The sequence below is a fragment of the Oryza sativa genome, chromosome 12, assembly GCF_034140825.1.
Source record: "Oryza sativa Japonica Group chromosome 12, ASM3414082v1".
Taxonomy (NCBI): Eukaryota; Viridiplantae; Streptophyta; class Magnoliopsida; order Poales; family Poaceae; genus Oryza; species Oryza sativa.
In genome coordinates, this window is record NC_089046.1 from 2,351,452 (window position 1) to 2,371,541 (window position 20,090).

At 41.1% G+C, this 20,090-nt stretch overlaps 1 protein-coding gene across 1 annotated transcript; it reads left to right on the forward strand.

Annotated features, from left to right (window-relative positions):
• Nucleotides 1-12,653: 12,653 nt before the first annotated feature.
• On the forward strand, nt 12,654-13,753 carry LOC4351500 (phytosulfokines 5-like). Its single transcript, NM_001423322.1, has 2 exons — nt 12,654-12,993; nt 13,109-13,753. Exons 1-2 carry the CDS (start codon nt 12,814-12,816, stop codon nt 13,235-13,237), a joined length of 309 nt encoding a protein of 102 aa, NP_001410251.1. The 5' UTR covers nt 12,654-12,813; the 3' UTR covers nt 13,238-13,753.
• Nucleotides 13,754-20,090: the final 6,337 nt, after the last annotated feature.

A 20,090-nucleotide genomic window follows, 5' to 3' on the forward strand; every position in this document is an offset into this window, starting at 1 on the left:
CTATAGGGATTGCAATACTGGAAACTATTGGCAACTGTATTATAGCATGCTGTGGTTGCGTCATGACATTTATACATCTACTTTTCATGGATGAGCTAAGCTAGATTCTTTTGTATAATTACTCGAGCAGATTAGCTAGGCCAAATCAAATACGTATGTACATATGGAGTATCATATTCGTGTGTGGTACTAGCCTTCTAATTGAAGAAAGAATCTAGACCATGAGAAATTTTGTTTCGATCTACATTATCATATATGGACTGTTTCAAAATAGCACCACGATATCTATATTTATTACCCCTTCTTTTTTAAAGCTAATGCTCACTAAACATCTAAAACTCAACATGAGTCCAGATCCCCTAGAGATGAATATAACTCTACAGGGTGGAGTTGGCCAAATATGTGCCATTCCGTATACTTCAAGGACTGAGATTAAGCCACATTAATTTGTACTTAAAAACCAGTAACTGACCATGCAACAAATAAACTTGCAACAATAACTTGTCATGAGATCATTTTTACTGTATAATTAGCACAAAAATTTCATGCTTCATCTATTATATAAAAAATCACACACATTAATATTGATATGGCTCATTATATGTGAAAGCACTATATATGTTGGTATGCACTCCTTGAAGCTTTAGAGTTGATGGACTATATCAGTTGTTTGGGCAATAACAAAACACTGGTCTATTATTTTTTTGTGAGAATTTAATCAAATCGCTATTATAGAGGAAATGCATGGAAAAAAATTAAGTTTCCTCGGAAGTCATAACCATTAATTTAAGGAGTTAATTTATTAGGTGAAATTGATGAGGAATGATCTCAGCTGTAGGAAACAATGGATGGCACAGATTTGGCCAACTCCAGATTTGGCCAACTCCACCCGGTAGAGTTATACTCAACTCCAGGGGATCTAGACCCATGTAAGCATAGTTTTTATTAGCACTCCTAAAACCTACATGTAAGCATGTCACATCAAACCATTAAACACACAAAGCTCAACATGCAAGCATATAGTAATTATATCTAGAATTTATTTCATTCTAAAACTAAACATACACGTGCTAAATCATCATTCTGATATCATTTTCATAATATTTCAATATAAATCATTTCATCATTTATCTAATATCTAACTATATCCTGCAGCAAAGTGCGATGCATCATTTAGTTTATTAGATTGCAGATGGCTCAAAACCGTCTATGATAATACCACATCATACATAGACAATTTTCAATTTGAACAAGCGGGACTCCTCAATCATTTTTTAAGAGTAAGTTGCACGGCCTCGTCCTAAAATAACTTTATTTTTTATGCAATCGTTACATTGGAGTTTATGAAAGTGGTGACAAATATATTAAGAATAGATAAAGTGGAGGGTAATTGCATTAAGATATAATAAAGTGAATGGCATTTTTTTGGCTTTTGTATTGGTATGTGTGTTGGATGGGTGAAAAATAGAGTACTTTGTATTGGTTAAAATTAACACAGTCTTTCACGTTACATAGGTTAAGCACACACTTTCACTTTGCATCAGCGTTAAGTTAGTATATGCTTTGTACCATGTTGCTTCGTATAATCTATGAGAAATCTTGTAAAATATGACTGGAACTTTATGAACATTCTTGAATTTAGACCACGTTTTTATGAAGTTTCATTTAGATTTTATGAAATTTCAAGAGATTTCTATAGGATTGATGACACATGCTGGTATTATTGAATGTAACATATTTCAATACATCCTAGCTTAAAGTAGTGTAAAGTGAAAGCCAATACATTTTACCCATTGTAAAGTACAATTATTTTTCTAATTAACGTATAAAAGGCAGAGAGAAGTTATAGAATATATCAAAAGGATACAGAGGCTTGAAAAGGGAGGAAAGAAAAAGAAGAAAACTTTACAAGGTGCAGTTAATCGATCGATCGAGTCTAGCAACCCAACCCATTGAGGAACCATCATTCAGGTAAGTTGGTTTAGTGCGGAACTCCCAAATTAAGACAGTTATTCTTTGATATTTGCCAGACATTTTTTGAATTGTTATAGAGTTGTATTGTTTCCAGTATATCTTGGAAAAATTGTAAAATGTTGCATGATGATTTAACTAATCGCTTGGGGGGGGGTACGTATCCAACAACTTGTTCATTATATATTTCCCTCGCTAGATTAAAGTTTGCATCATATCTGATCGAGAATAGTGTGGTCAGTCATTTCAACACCTCAATCACATAACAATTAGTGGATGCGTTGTGAACACGCTGCAAAGAAAATTGACACATGTGAAAACGAAGAGAGATAGACAAGAACATGACGAGTACAAACAATTAAGCTAAGATGCCGATGCATCCTAATCTTCAAGAAAAGATGTAGTGCATGCATTATGCATATGCATATCCTGTAGAGTGTGCTGCAGATAATTAATTAACGCAGCTGAAATATTAGTGGGTGAGTCAACGTTTGTGTTTCTGACCGTACGTACTTGTGTGAACGAAAGATTGGAATTATGCCAAAAGAATGTGCATGTGTGATCTCTCTTGTGACTTGAGACGTAGGTCAAAGAAATATCCTAAACCCTTTTTAGATCATACACACGTCAGGCATTATTCATTTATGCCATCTCCTAGATCGCAAGCACACAGTTCATTGGTGGTATATACACGCAAGTAATTGTTGTTTTTTTTTTGTCATCGAATATAATGACGAATTAGAACGTGATATTTATGGTCGGAATTATGCATGCCACACTAGCTGAAAATGATAGGGCAAGCTCGGCACCTGCAATAATGAGTACGTAGTGGATGGTATATATTTAGATATTCTATCTACCCTCCCACTGAACTATACTCCCTCCATTCTATAAAAAACTAACATACTTTTAAATTTAACATATCTTAATAATATAAATATGGACTGTACATAGTACTATAATATATCACATCTAATACTAGGTTGATTTTTTTTGATGGAGAAAGAGTAGATCACTAGAATGAATTAATCGATCTGGTAGTGGTATGTTAGGATCAATTGATTAGCTAAACTATAATAAGTTGTCTCCCACTTATACTTATTAAATTTACCTTTGTTTTGCCGCACGTGAAACTACACATGCTCAAAGCCAAGTTAATTGGCTTTTTACCGATCAAGCGATGTTAATTTACCGCACATTTGTGGAGAAAGCGTTTGTAGTCCCGGTTCGTAACCTCTTTAGTCCCGGTTTTCAAACCAGAACTATCAATCCGGGACTAAATATCGCTATCTTTAGTCCCGGGTGAATTGAGATGACCTTTTTTTTTCATGGCCCTGTTGCTGCATGGTTAATATATATATATATATATATATATATATATATATATATATATATATATATATATATATATATATATATATATATATATATATATATATATATATATATATATGAACAAAATATATATTTACATTAAAGAAAATGTGTACATGCATATAGAAAAATAGACATGTATTATTTACAATCCATTATGATGTCCTAGCTAGCTACGATTTCGATGAGTAGTAGTCGTTATCTCAGAAGCTAAGGACCTATGAATTGTATTTCCGTCGTAGTAGAATTCACCCTTGGGATCAAGGATTTATTCGTTGATGAATCCCATGAGTTATTCTTGAACCGCCGCGATAAATTCCTTGTGTGTGATCAGATTATCCCTCATGCGAATAAACTATATGAATGTATGAAATTAATTAGTAATTAAACAACAAATCGATACGAACGCAGTGAAATTTTGAATTTATTTGTACGTACATCGAGCTCTCTTGTGGTGATGATTTGGTCTGCAAGGCAGTGGTAATACTCGCACACGTAGTAGCCGCACAAATTAGTTCTCTGCTTTTGCTTTGCGCACAATAAATAAATGACAAACGGCGAGAGATCTAATTAATATACACTTATTAATATACACTTGTATGTATTTGAATTGGAGATTGAATATAAATGTAGAGCATGTGTACTCACAGGAAAATTGAACTTCCGCCTAAGTCTTTCTCTCCATTTGCCGCGGACCAAATGACGGAACCGATACCAAGCCCTATATGGAGTTTAAAGCTATGATTCGTAGTAGCAATTAATTATAACAAGATTCTTAATTAACATAGGAACTTATGACAATACCTATCTATAAGTTCGAAAACCTTGTTAAACGTAGACTCTTTTTTATCCATTGAGTCATATACATTGACGGTGCAGGCCTCCAGGTCGAAGAGTAAAAGGACCCAATGGAATCTGCAATGTGCGTGGGATGCATTACACATGAAACACTTAGCATGTTCGTACGGGAATGAAATTTGGTATAGGAAGACAGTAAAAACTAACTCTGTGTTGTACGGCAATAGTATAAACGTCTTGTAATGCTGCGCCTTCAGGAGATGGATGAGATTGTCCTCTGTGGCTTGCGGATACTGGTCGAGCATTGCGACATTTACTTTCCAAGGGTCGATGAATCCAGTATCGAAAACCCCCCGCCGTCGGGCCCTTTGAATCTCTATTCTACAACGATAAAAGGAAGTATATATTATATATAGTCTACTTATATAGAAGGACCTAATTAATTAAAGGAAACATAATAAGAAATCTAACTGAACGATACTTACAAAATCCAGCAACTCATAATAGAGACGTCGAGGGCGTCCAGCTGGTATAGTTCGTAGATACCCTTGAAATTGATCCAGAGAATGTCATCTCCTTGCAAGAAGTCTGTGTCCCTGATCCTCGCTCCGATCATCTCTCTACCGGTGGCGCTCATCTCCATGTACAGTTGATGGAACTTGTACATTTGTGTGGGTAGGGACTGCAGCTGCTCAGGCTAGACAAGCGATTTACCGAGTTCGTACATGTATTTCACTTCCGCCTTTTCGATTGGTGCGCCTCGTAGCAATTGATCCGTAGTTAGCCTGGTGTCATTACACGCGAGTGGAAACAACTACGTACTGCGCAGTATATAGTTACAAATCTCAGCTCAGCTCAGATTCTCAAAAAAAAAAGAAAGAAAGAAAGAAAAAAACTGCTAGGCGCCGCCTCGCCGCGCCGGCCGGCCGGCCATCCGCGCCTTGCCGCCGCAGGCCACCGCCTCAAAGGCCGCCGCCGGCAGCCACCGCCTCGCCGCGCGCCGCGCCGCCCTCGCGCCAGCGGCCGCCGCCTCGCCGGGCGCCGCGCCGCCCTCCGCGCCCCGCCGCCCTCGCGCCGGCCTGGCATCTCCTCGCCCCACCGCTGCTGTGTAGAGAGGAGAAGGAGAGGAATAGATAAGGTTGAGGAGAGAGTTGAAAGGAGAGGAGGAGATAAGGTTGAGGAGAGGAGGAGGGAGGAGTTAAAGGAGAGGAGGAGATACCTCGATCCGATCGCGTAGGCCTCTCTGATCTCCGCGTCGATCTTTTTTCCCGGTTGGTGTTACCAACCGGGACTACAAATAGATCTTTAGTCCCGGTTGGTAACACCAACCAGGAGTAAAGTTTATGGCGATCTTTTTTTCCGGTTAATGTTATCAACCGGGACTACAAATAGATCTTTAGTCCCGGTTGGTAACACCAACCGGTACTAAAGATTGGAAAGTACCCCTGGAGCTTTAAAACCGGGACTAAAGATGTTTTTAGTCTTGGTTTTTAATACAACCGGGACTATTGTGAAATTTAGTCGACCGACCAAAGATGGTTTCTCCACCAGTGCATGTATTATATTAACACTGGTGGAGAAAGGGTTATTACTACCGGTTCGTAACCCCCCTATAGTCCCGGTTTTCGAACCGGGACTACGAATCCGGGACTAAAGATCGCTATCTTTAGTCCCGGGTAAAAAAACCGGGAGTAAAAATCTATTTTTAGTCCCGGTTGGTAAAGATAAAGCATCTTTAGTCCCGGTTGGTGTTACCAACCTGGACTAAAGAGGCTAATCCGGTTGCTCTTTCCGGTTCCTCTTTATTATTTTCTTTTCTTCATTATTTTTAAATATATTGATTTCACCCCATTCCATCCCCAAAATCCCAAATCAATCATCCTCAAATTGCCTCCAAATCCACAAATCGATCATCTCAAATACTCAAATACATCACAAAATCTTAAAAAAAAATTACATCACAACTTCTACAAAATTCATCACATATTCACATCACACACAAATCAAATACATCACATAACAATCTCAGATCCAATCAAATACATTCACACAACAATCTCAGATTCTGCAAAAAAAAAGAAAAAGAAAAAAAAAAGGAGAAGACGCGCGGCGAGGCACCGCCGCCGCGCCGGCCGGCCGGCCGGCCCTCCCTCCGCGCCCTGCCGCCAGCTGCCGCCGCACCGCCGTGCGGCTGCCACCGCGCCGCCGTGCCGGCCGGCCGGCCCACCGCGCCCCGCCGGCCGCCGCCTCACCGCGCACCGCGCCGGCCGGCCGGCCCTCCGCGACCCGCTGCCCTCGCGCCGGCTTGGCAGTAGCGAGGAGAAGGAGAGGAGAAGAAGAGGAGAGGAATAGAGATAAGAATGAGAAGAGGAGATAAGGTTGAAGAGATGAGTTAAAAATGAGAGGAGGAGATAAGGTTGAGGAGGAGAGAGGAGTTAAAGGAGAGGAGGAGGTACCTCGATCCGATCGTGCACACCTCTCCGATCTCCGCGTCGATCTTTACTCCCGGTTGGTTTTACCAACCGGGACTATAAATAGATCTTTAGTCCCGGTTAGTGTTACCAACCGGGAGTAAAACATATGGCGATCTTTTTTCCCGGTTGATGTTATCAACCGGGACTATAAATAGATCTTTAGTCTCGGTTGGTAACAACAACCGGTCCTAAAGATTGAAAAGTATCCTGTAGCTTTTAAACCGGGACTAAAGATATTTTTAGTCCCGGTTTTTAATACAATCGGGGCTATTGTAAAATCTGGTTGACCGACTAAAGATGGTTTCTCCACCAGTGTAATTAGCGCATCTTTTGATGAATATACACATTTTGTTTCTCAATGACACAGTGTCACAACGAGTAGCAGCCGGTGCCCTGTGACGCCGATCTATGTACATGAAGGTCATGCTGGATCCGATATCGCTAATTAGCGATCGATCACCTGGGGTGATTGTTCTTTTTTCATCACTTTATTTTTTTTCACCATATAGTTTTTCTTTTCGGATAAGTTTACATATCTAAAGTTTATTTATAGGTCAAAAGTTTATATATATATACCTGATTTAAATTTAAATTTAGATTTTGATGTTTTTATATAGAATATTTATATAAAAAAGTTTATACATACATATGAAGTTTACTGTATATATTTATAAGTGTAAAGTCTAAAGACATGGATATATTTTTAAGGGACATGGATATATTTTTAAGGGTATTATTTTGTTTTTTAAATTTATTTTTTTATTTATGGTGCAGTAGGAAGGGAAAAAGAGGAAGAAACGTACGTGTTAGGGGGAGAGACGGGGGTGCCCGATCGCTGTGGGCGATCACCAGCCCATTAGCCCTTCCCCGGCTGGATCGATCGATCGACGAAAATATTGACTGACGCACGTGCGAAATTAAGAAGCACGACCCAATGCAAATGTCGTCGTCATCCATCGTCGTGCATGTCACGTAGCCATCTAGCCGACATGCATAGTACTAATATACTTTGATTAATTAGCAAATGGATTAATTTCTCTTTCACTAATCCATGGGCAACAGTATACAGTACGATGATCGAAGATCAAACTACCACGAATTAATGTAGTGTCTTTTGTTCGCAAAAAATTAAATACACGCGCACGATCACGTACGTCATCACGTACGTGTGCTAGCTAGCTGTGACTTGATGGATCGATCGGGATTGGGCCGGGGAGTTGGTCAAGATTCGCCATCCATGCAGGCATGCGCGTCGATCCATCGTGCCGTCGTCGGCGTGCGTACGTGCATGGTGGCCGCCGCTCGTTTCCATTCCGCGTCGCATGCATGCGACCTACTCCTCCGTCAAAAAAAAAAAATAATCATATCCATAAATCTACATACACACGTGTCATATTCATAGTAAGTAGTTAGAATTTATCTTTTTCCATAGCAGAGTAGTAGTTAGCACTGTGCTACTCTCTCTCTTCCTCCCCCTCTCTCTCTCCAGCTCAACATATATCATGCATATTTCCGCCGTGTCACTGTCCTGGCCGGCCGGGGCCCTCACCGCCGGCGGCTCAGCTCCCTGCGCGTACTACTGCCCTTGATCTCCAGGGCTGTCCCAAGCTAAGATCTGGGACCCTGTGCTAAATATAAATTAAATAAGACCTCATACGTAGTGTTGATAAGTACTGTTTACTGGGACAAATCTATAGTATAAAGGCCAGAGTGTCAGACAACACCGATGACTTTCGATAAAACTTATAGCGAAATTGTTTGTCCATATACTATAACACCATGATCTAAGTATAATTAGCACACTATGACACTAATAGACACGTTATAACACTAACGCATCAATTTTTTTGGATCCGCCAACTTAGTAATGGTGATCTTATATGTGTAGAGCTATGCCAAATAAGATTACCACCTAATTAAGTAGTGGCAAGCTGGCTAGTTAAGTAGAAAAAGAATCGCCGCATCAATTCAGTTTTTCTAACTAGTGTAAAAGTGAAATCCTTATTACCTGAAACGCATGTTTACATTATCGTCATGAAGTAAAGTTCCTTAATGTACCTATCATTATCATCTAACACTTGCTAGAGCCAAGAAGAATAAATCTCCTTCTAGCCTAATTCAATGAAACCAAAAGAGAAAAAGAATAGGTTGAAAAGATCCTAAACATTATCGCTCATCTCGCACGTGCCCATGGACGGTCCTGTTGATCTCCTAGGGATTCACCAATCAACCACTATACCTATGTTTTTTTCCTCCTCACCCCCTCTCTCCCCTCCCAACTTCAATTACACTCGCTGCCATCCCTCACTCTCCGTCTCCAGCTAGCTCTCCCACTTGGCAATCGCTGTCTCTCCCCTTCCCTCTTCAGCGGTGGCGGCGACAATGAGCTCAGTTATCCCTCTCTAGCACTTTCTCTCCACTCTTCAAAGATGGCGGCAACAAGCTTCCCAAATCCATTCTTCCCTAGTGGTGGCGAAGGCATGGATCTAGGCAAGCCAGCAACAAGGAGGCGGAGTGTCAGGGGCTCGGAGTTGGAGATGAGATCTAAGCGAGTGAGGTGTCAACCTTAGTGGTAGCGAGGATGGTGCGATGAACTGCATAGATCGAGGTGGCGGGTAGTGTAGATTGAGCATTGTGGTTGTCGTTGCTCTAGGCATCCTTCAGCATAGATCGGAGCTGCCCTCTGACAACGAGCTCGCCGGAGTAGGCCGCTTTGTCCTCCACCATTGCTTAGATTGACACCATCGTTTCTCCTTCTTTCTCCTCTGTCGTGCCACCTTCTTCCAGGAGGGACCACACGCGAGGGTAAGTGGAGGCAGGGACGTGGCCGCGTGACCTCCCAACATGGATGCGTGCAAGCTATTTCCTCACTTGTAGATGGACATCAGTGATCTCGCCAAGAAACAAGTGTCCTCATGAGGGCGTAGTCCAATCGGCCGGAGGAGAATCTCTGAGTGAACACCCAGAACCACACGCCATATCACTCCACTGTGAATGGCTTAGGTGATTCTGAGTTTGTCGCAAGTAAAACACCATCGTATCTCCTAAGTTTTACGTACTATATATTTATAGAAAACGAGATAATTAATGTCTACCACATCTGAAAAGTAAACTATGAAAAATATTTGATAATGTATGTAATGGTGTTTATTTGATATATCACAAATATTATGTTTTCTCTATAAATTCAATTAAATATAGAATAGTTTGACTAGCTATGCATGCTGACTAGTCACCAGTGAAGCAGTGACAAGCTGAAAGCTACAGAGCATCGCACAGCAACAAGAGGGACATCGAGCTACTATAGCTCTAGCTGCAGGAGCCGTTGACTGGTACGATCGGTTGAACAGGCACATCGACTAGTCGTACACCCAATTCAGTCCATTCGATCACGTACCCACCCACGATCGAGATGAACGGGCCCGTTCAGTTTATCGCCAAAATAAATCTGATTAAATTTTAACAATATCAGAATTTTGATAATTTAATAATATTATCAAGTTTTGGGACGATTTTTTTATGTATTTACTAGAGTTTGGTAAAACACTAAAAGAATACACATATTTAACACCTTTATAAAAAACGATATGGTTTGAAATGACGACAATCTGAACAACCGAGCTCGACAACCACGCCCACATATGACCCCAGCGGAACGAAGAAGCTCACATGCTGCAATCGTCCGTCGTTGCAATCATGCACGCAACATACTACTCTCTAGTAGTACATCCCATTTTTCTCCTCGTCGTCTCAGCTAAACACACACACTATTTTACACATGCATATGAGCAAAATTATTTGCAAAGAGGAAGACCAGCACTACATACGAGTCTACGAGCCTGTTTAGGGGAGCTTAAAATTTTAAGAAGCAGCTGCTGAAAAGCTAGCTGGTGAGAATCTAGAGAAGCTGCTTCTGGCTTCTAATTTATTTTCCAAATTCTACAACTATAGTTTCTCAGAATCTGGACAAAAAACTAGACTGTTTAGGAGAGCTTATAGCAATTAAAGATTCTAGAAGAAGCTACAGCTGCTACAAGCTTGGAAGCTCTCCAAACAGACCCTACGACTACGAGGAAGGAGGTAAGCTAGCCGAGATAGTGGCGCCAATGATGCAGGGGATTTGAGTGGAGGAATCAGGCAGGCAGCACTGCACTGCATCAGAAGACGAAGCTCTCGTGCACAACAGAGAAGCATGAAGTAGTAGTGGACTTGGCCAAGATTTCCCAATGCACCACCACTAACGCATGCAGTTGTAACGCAGAGGATAGGAGACCTGGCAGCTTCTGATACACGTGTCACCTGCTTGTTCTTTGCATGTGGGGTGTGTGGGCCCCACTTGGTGGTGCTGTGTGGGCCCCAGAGACTTCTCGCACTAGCTTGTATGCTCGGCTTCGATGTCCTCTCCGCGGATGCAGAGCACCACAGCTGCAATGCCTGCATGCTCTGAATACTCTGATCTGAATCTGCTGCCAACTTCGTGAAATTCAGATCGCAATGCACTGTTTCTCAACGCAACGGGGACCTCTGCTAAATTGTAACTTGCTTCTGCTCATTTCTGAATAATACTGATCGTTTTATCTGATGACCAATGTTGGAAACTGGTCGAGAAATGCATCAAGCAGTGCATGAACTTCAAATCTTTAATCATGTTTGGTATAGGCCAGGAGTAAGCATACAAGGGGGCCCAAGAAAGCTATTTTCTCCTCCATTTCAGGATGCTAGTTGCTGCAAAATTCCAACCATATCCAGCGCATCCTCCTCTGGCTAGCAAGCTAGCTCAGATGTTACATCCGTGAAACGGCTCTTTGTGGAAACGTTTTTAGACTTTCTAGTGAAAGAGGACTAGAGGAGTGTTCTGTTTTCAGGGATCAGACAAATCCAAGATTAGTAAGGATTGACAATAAGCGTACCGTTTGCCATTCTGTTCTTTGTTTTATCTTTCCTTTTTCTTGCGTTGGACAACGCATCCCTCTATCACTGAATATTCTTTCCTTGCACACAGATACACAGTAGTAGGTTTTTGGTAGGGTCGGAAAGTCTCATAATAGAAAATTATCAATGAATTAACTATGTTTAATAGTCCTACAATTTGATATAATAGGATGTTTTTTATTTTCTAAGTCAAACTTTTTAACTTGATTTAATCTATTAAGAAAATATAGCAACATATATAATATCAAATTATTTCAACTAAATATGCCATTGGTTATATTTGTATAGTTTTTTCTTGAATACTATAAAACTATATCCAACAACGAATTTTATTAAACTAATATGGCATTGTTGATGTTGTTACGATTTTTTAGAAATGGGACAATTTTTTAAAAATAACTTATAACAAACAAAAAAAACACTTGTAGTATAAAAATTGGATGAAGTAAGGTCATTGTCTACGGCTGATTATAAGATATAACGGCATATTAGCGATAAAAAATAATTTATAGAACTTTTTTTACTATATCCTTTGTGACTTAAAAACTAATTACAATGCTTGAAAAAAAAACTATGTTGAAAAAATTATCAAAATTTAAAATTTAAAATTTAGCATTGCTTTATATGTCACAGATCAAAGGAAGCTTTTAAATCAAAAGTATGCTACCACCCTAATCTGTATTTACTACTATGGCCTGGTTTAGTTCCCAACTTTTTCTTTAAACTTTTAACTTTTCTATCACATCAAAACTTTTCTACACACATAAACTTTTAATTTTTTTCTTCAAACTTCTAATTTTAGTCAATGGAAGGCATATGTCCAAGACGAAATTGGCAGTTTGTTTGCCTGTGTTGGCACCTACACAAGTGTGAACCAACAAATCTACTCGTGTTTTGTAACCACGCGGCCGACTAGCAGCCTTAGCTAGTGCATGCGTGTGCGCCTGCCTGCTTACTTCCATCTCGAATTACCAATATTAATCACTTTCTGTGTTCTGCTGTTAATTAACTAACCTCAGACGACGTCTCGTTAATCTGAGTTGCTATAGCTTTACGAAAGGCCACACCTCGGATTATAAATACTACCCAGCTCATGGCACCACCACACTCTTCAGTCTCACACAAACCCAAAAACCCAAAGCTTAGCCAAGCTACTAGCTAGCTCCTCACTTCTTCCAGCTTCTTACACTAATACAGCTCGAGCCACTTCGTCTTCTCCTCTCTTGCAGCATAGTTTAAGTTTGAGATAGGATTGGCGATAGATATGAGGCCGACTGGTCGTCGTTCTTCTCCGCCGGTGGCTGCTGCTCTTGCCCTGCTTCTCCTCCTCGTCCTCTTCTTCTTCTCCCACTGCGCCTCAGCTGCTCGCCCACTGCCAGCATCAGCAGCAGCAGAGCTAGTGCTTCAGGATGGCGCCACCGGCAATGGCGACGAGGTTTCCGAGGTGAGAATTAATCGAACACCACACAGTAGCTGATTATACAAGAATTGATCGAAGAAGCAACTAGTGGTAGCTTGCTAAGCTTGATGTGTGTTTTGTCTGTCTTGTTCTTGGTCAGTTGATGGGAGCAGCTGAGGAGGAAGCAGCAGGATTATGCGAGGAGGGGAACGAGGAGTGCGTGGAGAGGAGGATGCTTCGCGACGCCCACCTCGACTACATCTACACGCAGAAGAGGAACAGGCCTTGAAATCTTGAATCATAATCTCCAAGTCGATACAAGGAGGAATTAATCAGTAGTAAACCTACATAAATTAATCTACTATCTGCAGCCTGTTTTCAACTGCATGTATCAGTGTATTAGTCGATCTAGGATAATATTTTGCATGTGTACTCAAGTAAACTGTCGTCTGTATAACCCCGTTATGTACATGGTTGTATTTCTTTCTCCAAAGTGTTATCGAACTCTCTGTTGATCTCTGATACATCTGTATGTGTAGCATCAGAGAAAAGATCGAGCACTTGTGGGTTATGATCTGACGATCGAGTGTATGAACAGTGCTAATGGTGTAGTAAGTTTTTGCTTAATTGTCTTGGACTTCTCATGGTGTGAAATGTTCGAACAAGCAGAACATATTCCCTATATCTTCCTTGGTAGCTGGTGCTTGGTACTACTACCAGCACAAATGTTACCAGTATGCATGTTTCATAAAGAGAAGGTATAATGGATTATAAATATATAAACTTGCATTTGTTTTCTGCCGCATGTCTGTGTTCCTGCCTGCCTGTGACCTTTGTCTGCCTCTGAACAAATTTTATATTACTCCATGACCATACAACCTTCCTAGTAGCTCACTCACTGAAGAACAGCTACTACTACTAGTACTGTAGTATTTGTTTTTCTTTAAATTTCTCCAAGACAACCAATGCGTTCGATCTGTCACCCTGTCTACAGTGCTAGCTAAGATTATGGGCTTTATTTTTTTTTAAGTTGCAACAAATCTGTTCCCTAAGATTCGATACCATGATGATCCACATAGAGATGATAAAAAGTCAACACCGTGCAGAGGCTACAGCGGCTTTGATAAATCTGACCCTGACCATGAAAAGAGAGACACCGAAAGATGCTCCCTCACATGCCCTGCCAATGATTCACACACCATACCAACAGTAAGTATATAGTACTCTTACTATCCCATTGCAAACTGTAATTAAGTATCAAATCAAAATAATCATAACCATGCATTAGCTAGGGTAATTAAGCTTTTATTTTCTGACAGAGATATGTCATATCGTATGTGTATCTGTGGTGGTAGCTAGCTGAGAAAGATCTCGAGCCTTGAGTAGTCAAACTGATCATAGATACTCCTACTGTCTAAACTAAACACCAAGCTCGGTTACAAGCTTAATTAATTAATTACTACTGTAAACCTTAGCTAGCTACTCGATCGAGCTAATTAAGAAGAGGTGCATGTCATGCCCACTTACCATATACTAAACAGATTAAGCATAGTGCCCAGCCACTTCTATGATCTATCTCCTCCTTTTCAATGGTTTGTGCAGATCTAGTGGCCAATAGTGTGAACTCCATTATCTGAAGACTAAGTGATCAGTACTATGATCAGGTCAGTCTTAGCTTCATCATCAGTTTGCTAGCTGATGCTATTCTACTATAGACAATAGAGTATATACCATCTTTAGTACACTGTACTAGTGATCTCTTTCCTCCATCACTAGTGTTTCTATCATTCAAATTTTGTCCACAATATAAGTATTTCGGGAGCATTGATTCTAATGCACGATAAAACGAGAAATTCAAGCATTTTGGGCAAATGAGATACGAAAAATCAAAATAACTAAAAAAATTGGCCAATCAAATTGTCGAAAAGATAATATTAATCTCTTCGAAATAAGTTATAGAAATGCTTATATTCAGAAACGGAGATGAATAAGTAGTGCGTTTGTCAGGTTGTCGCACTAGACGCATGCATGCGCGATCGATAGAAGAAACGGGCACGCTTTAGTTGCTTCTTTTCCCGGCAGATCGATAAATCTTACTAGTGAATTAGTGATGACTGATGATAGTATATGAGTGTGAAACAGAGAGGAAGCGGCGGCCACTGAACTCGCAATTGGAGGGGCCGAGCACTTTTGGCCCTGCACTGCAACATAATCTATCTATCCATCAATTAATCAATCTATATATATATATATATATATATATATATATATATATATATATATATATATATATACATCCCCTCGTGCATCTAGGAGGGCAAGGTTGAAGGATATACTGATTGCATTTCGGACTTTGTATGGATCATGAATATTGAGATAAACTAGCTAGGTAGCTAGGTCAGCTTAGTTACCTTAGCTTAGGGTAGCTAGGATATGTAGATAGGACAGATGGAGGATTTATTCAACAAAGCTAGGCTGATGGATACAGACCATAATTCCAGCCATTCTTTAATACTAGATACCATCATTAACTTTTAAATATATTTGACTATTTATATATGATTTAAAAGCTACTCCCTCCGTCCCAAAATATAAGAACCTAGGATCGGATGGGATATTTTCTACTACTACGAATCTGGACAGACTAGAAAATGCCCCATCCGATCCTAGATTGTTATATTTTGGGACGGAGGGAGTATATAATCGTTGTGACTTGGTTTATAGTTTAAATTATATTAAGCCTGACTTATATATATATATATATATATATATATATATATATATATATATATATATATATATATGATTTTTTAATAAAATGAATGGTTAAACTTTTGTTCAACAACTATTATACCAGAGGTTTACTACTATACTGTGTGCTGGATTAGCAAATAGTGGTCGGCGTGTGTACATCCATGAACACATGTACGGCCGCCGCAAAGTACATGCAAAACTACAATACGGCAGCTTGCATGCTAATTAAATCCGGCTGGGAAGAAGACAAACAGTACATGTAGGCCAATATGGCACATTGTAGTTGGTGTTGGTCGGCCGGTAGCTATATTTGTGTAGGGTAGGATGTGAACTAATTAAAACGCGGGTAACACGCGTGTTAGCTACTGTACTACCTAGGTTAATTAGTTGCTGATGAAAAAAAGAAAAGATTAATCTGGTGATTTGATTTGGTAGCCTGTTTGGTACAGGTCGATCGATCTGTGTGTCAAGGGCTAATAATTCTAATCAATCAGATAATGCTTGCCGGTCTTAATTAGCTATACGTAATTAAGCTAGCTTTGCTCTTTTCCGTTCTACTAGCTCGGTCGACGCGGTTTATCCTCTTTTTCTGTTGACTTGGAATGCTGACCAGTGACCATACATACTCCGAATACGATACGGAATATAAGTAACTTTTATTTTTCTAGAACTGAATATAACTAACTAACCTGATTGAGCCATGTCAAGTGGCAGTAGGCATCATGACGGGTAGTGTTCCAAACTCCAAAGAGACAAGTGGCATGCAGCTACTAGTATAGTCATCGTTACAAGGAGTACTGTACTATACACAACCGTCGACGTAGTACACATCAATCACAATAATATGTACTACTGTCCTCCAAGTATATGCATTTTGAGAGTTTCAGTAGAAATTTCGGTTGAGAAAAGATGAGTTGAGATGAAAAATTAGATAAAAAGATACTTACATTATGATATATAAATTTAAAGCTTCAAATTCTTATATTTTGAAACAAAACGAACCAGCAGCATGTATGTATATATGCTCCAACTAATAGCTGAGTGAGCATGACGTGATGATCGAACCAAGGACAGATCAAGCGCTTCAACCCCATGTATTCTTCTTTCTCTCAGTCTCAGTCATCTTCCTTCCCCTCTCCCCTTGTTCTCTACGGTGATCTAGCAATATAAGGCGGAGGGCCACGTTGAATCAGTCCAATTTGAACTGACCACACGAGGTATGTGCAATCGTAGATGTTGCGTAACCATCGATCTCTCCCGTCGCTGTACACAGCTACTACCTCCATCCCAAAATATTTGACACCGTTGACTTTTTAAAAAGTGTTTGACCGTTCTTCTTATTCAAAAAATTTAAGTAATTGTTAATTCTTTTTCTATCATTTGATTTATTGTTAAATATACTTTTATATATACATATAGTTTTACACATATCATAAAAGTTTTTAAATAAAACGAACGGTCAAACATGTTTAAAAAAGTCAACGGTGTCAAACATGTTTAAATTTTTTTTTCAAAATGTTTGACGGTGTTGACTTTTTTAAATATGTTTAGCCGTTCGTATTATTCAAAAAATTTAAGTAATTATTAATTATTTTCCTATCATTTGATTTATTATTAAATATATTTTTATGTAGGCATATAATTTTATATATTTCACAAAAGTTTTTGAATAAGACAAACGGTTAAACATATGCTAAAAAGTTAACGGTGTCAAATATTTCGAAACGGAGGGAGTATGTACACTGTACATGCATTACTCTAGCTGCAGAGTGCACATATATGGGACGGTGCTCGAGTGCATGATGACGCACATACGGCCTCATGCATGTTGCATGGTTGCCAGAATATCAGGCTTGACTGCAGCACTACTAAATAAAAGATTTTCTTGTACGCCGGCAGGGGCGGATCTAGAAAAAAAATAGCAATAGAGGGCTAAATAAACTACATCAGTATAAATCGAACCTCCATTCCCCACATCCTATAGATCTATGGAAAAAAAGAATTAGTGGGGGTTTAGGAGGGCCTCCATTGTCCCGGGTGCGGTAGTGGGGGTCTCAAGACCCCTCCGCCCCCATTGTGAATCCGCCCCTGTAAGCCGGGCCCTTTTGTTTCTAGGCAGGCCGTGAGTGGAACCGCACGGGATAATCGATTATCCCGTGTGATCCTCTTAATCCGACCGCACGGGATAAAGAAAGATCGATTTTCGTGAGCGGGCTTTTTAAGTGGACCGCACATGAAAATAAAATATCCCTCCCTCTTTTCCCTCTCACCCACTTCAAATTTTTCACGCCCTCTCTCTTCCTTTTCTTTATTATATTCCTCTCCTCCCCTCCCCTCTCTCTCTCTCCTCTCCTCTCTCTCTGCCTCTTTCCTCTCCTCCCCTCCTCTCCTCACTGAGCGCATGGGCGCCACAAGCGCCGCCGCCGATGGCGCGGGAGACGACGCGGCGGCTGCTGGCGAAAGCGCGGCGCGGCGGCAGCTTGGCGACAACGCAGGAGGCGGCTCAGCGAGCGATGGAGCTGCGACCGCGCCCCCTCGACAAAGACGACGGCTGACCTCGACGACGACGACGGCACGATGGTGGTGAGCTTGTGACAACGATGGCAGCCTCGGGGAGACGGATCCGTCGTCGGTGGGCTCAGGGGAGGCGGATCTGTCGCCGGTGAGCTCGGGGGAATCGGATCCGTCGCCAGAAAGCTCATGGGAGGCCGGCGGGCTCGACAGCGACGACGGTGGCAGGCTCGACAACGACAACGGCGACGACGGTCACGGCGGCACGACAATGGCAACGAAGAGTTGCGGCGGCCGGGAGCGATGGCCGCAACTAGTCGCAGCGGCGGCGGCCGATTCTAGGGTTAGGTTAGGGTTTTTTTTGTTTTTTTCTAGTTGCGTGCGGGCGGTATAATTTGACCGATTATCTTGTGCAGTCCATTTAACCCGACCGCACGGGAAGATGATTATCCCGTGCGGTTGGGACGCCCATACGCGAAAATATTGATTTCTCCATGCCCCTGGGTCTAGACAGTAAAAAACTCTGCACGAGAAAATCTATTTTGACCACACGGAATAATGCTTTTATGTAGTAGTGCAAGTTTGGGATAAACTAATCGATTTTGAAAATCTTTGCATACTTTGGCTGACACTGACTACTCCTCCGTCCCACATAATTAGGTTCATTTTTTACTTTCTCTCATTTATCCTAAACTAAATTTATTTTTAAGAATCATTGAATAGGAGTTTGTACGTAAAAGTACGTAATAATTGTATCGGGAGTAGATAAAGTGAGAAATAGTTACATTCAGATTTGAAAAAAATAAGGATATTCTAATATTTTTGAATTTGTATTGCTATGTGTGGGATGAATGGAAAATAAACTTATTTTGGAACAGATGTAGCACTCCTCTATATGTCTGCAACGAACACAGCAACTGCGGAAATGGTCGATCACATCTCTGGAAACGATTCTTTGTCGGGAATTAACCCCAACGTATAATTGTTCAGTGATAATTGTAATGCAATTAAAAAAATTCAATTTTTTATAGCTAGAATTGAAAATGGATACTCATTTTCATCACCGTTTCCATTTCCCTAACTGCAACGACCGAGCGTCTGTCCGATGATGTAGGCAGCCTCAGGAGGGGTTTCGGGCTTTTGACTAGGCCCAACAAAAAAACCGGCCCGTATATTTTTCGTGCTTTTTACTGGGCCCAACATGAAACCGGCCCATATGTGGGCTGCCCTAAAAACAAGTCTGCGCTCTCTCTCTCAAATTAACGAACCTGAATCGGATATCGCAATTGGATCAGACCAGAATTCATTTTTTTGGTACGGTCAAAATCCATTTTTCCATGTGGAGGTAGCGCCCATCTGCACGGGATCTGCAAAAATCAATATTTTTGTGTGCGGGTGATCTAACCGCATGGGATAACTGATTATCCTGTGCGGTCAAGTTATACCGTCCGCACGTATAAAAAAAACCAAAAAAATAAAATTGAAAAAATAAAAAAAGCCCCTAACCCTAACCCTAGAATCGCCTATTGTCGTTGCGCCACCACTGCTCCCGAGTCTGCTGCTCTTAGCCACCACAACTCATCGTCGAGCTCATCCGTCGTCGTCGCGCCGCCGCCGCAGCACCTGGCCGCCACCACCACTCTCGAGCCAGCCGCTCTCGGCTGCCACCGTCGAACTTGCCCGCCGCCGCTACTGTTGCGCCATCCGCCACCGTCACCGGATCCGCACAGATCCGCGTGGGGGACATCCACCGTCGCCAGATCCTGGCTGCTCACCGCCGCCGTCCGCCAAGCCGCTAGCTGCAGCGCTTGCCCGGTCGCCGCCTCGTCGCAACCACCACGTCGCCTCCCGCCCATTCCCGGCCGCCGCCTCGTCGG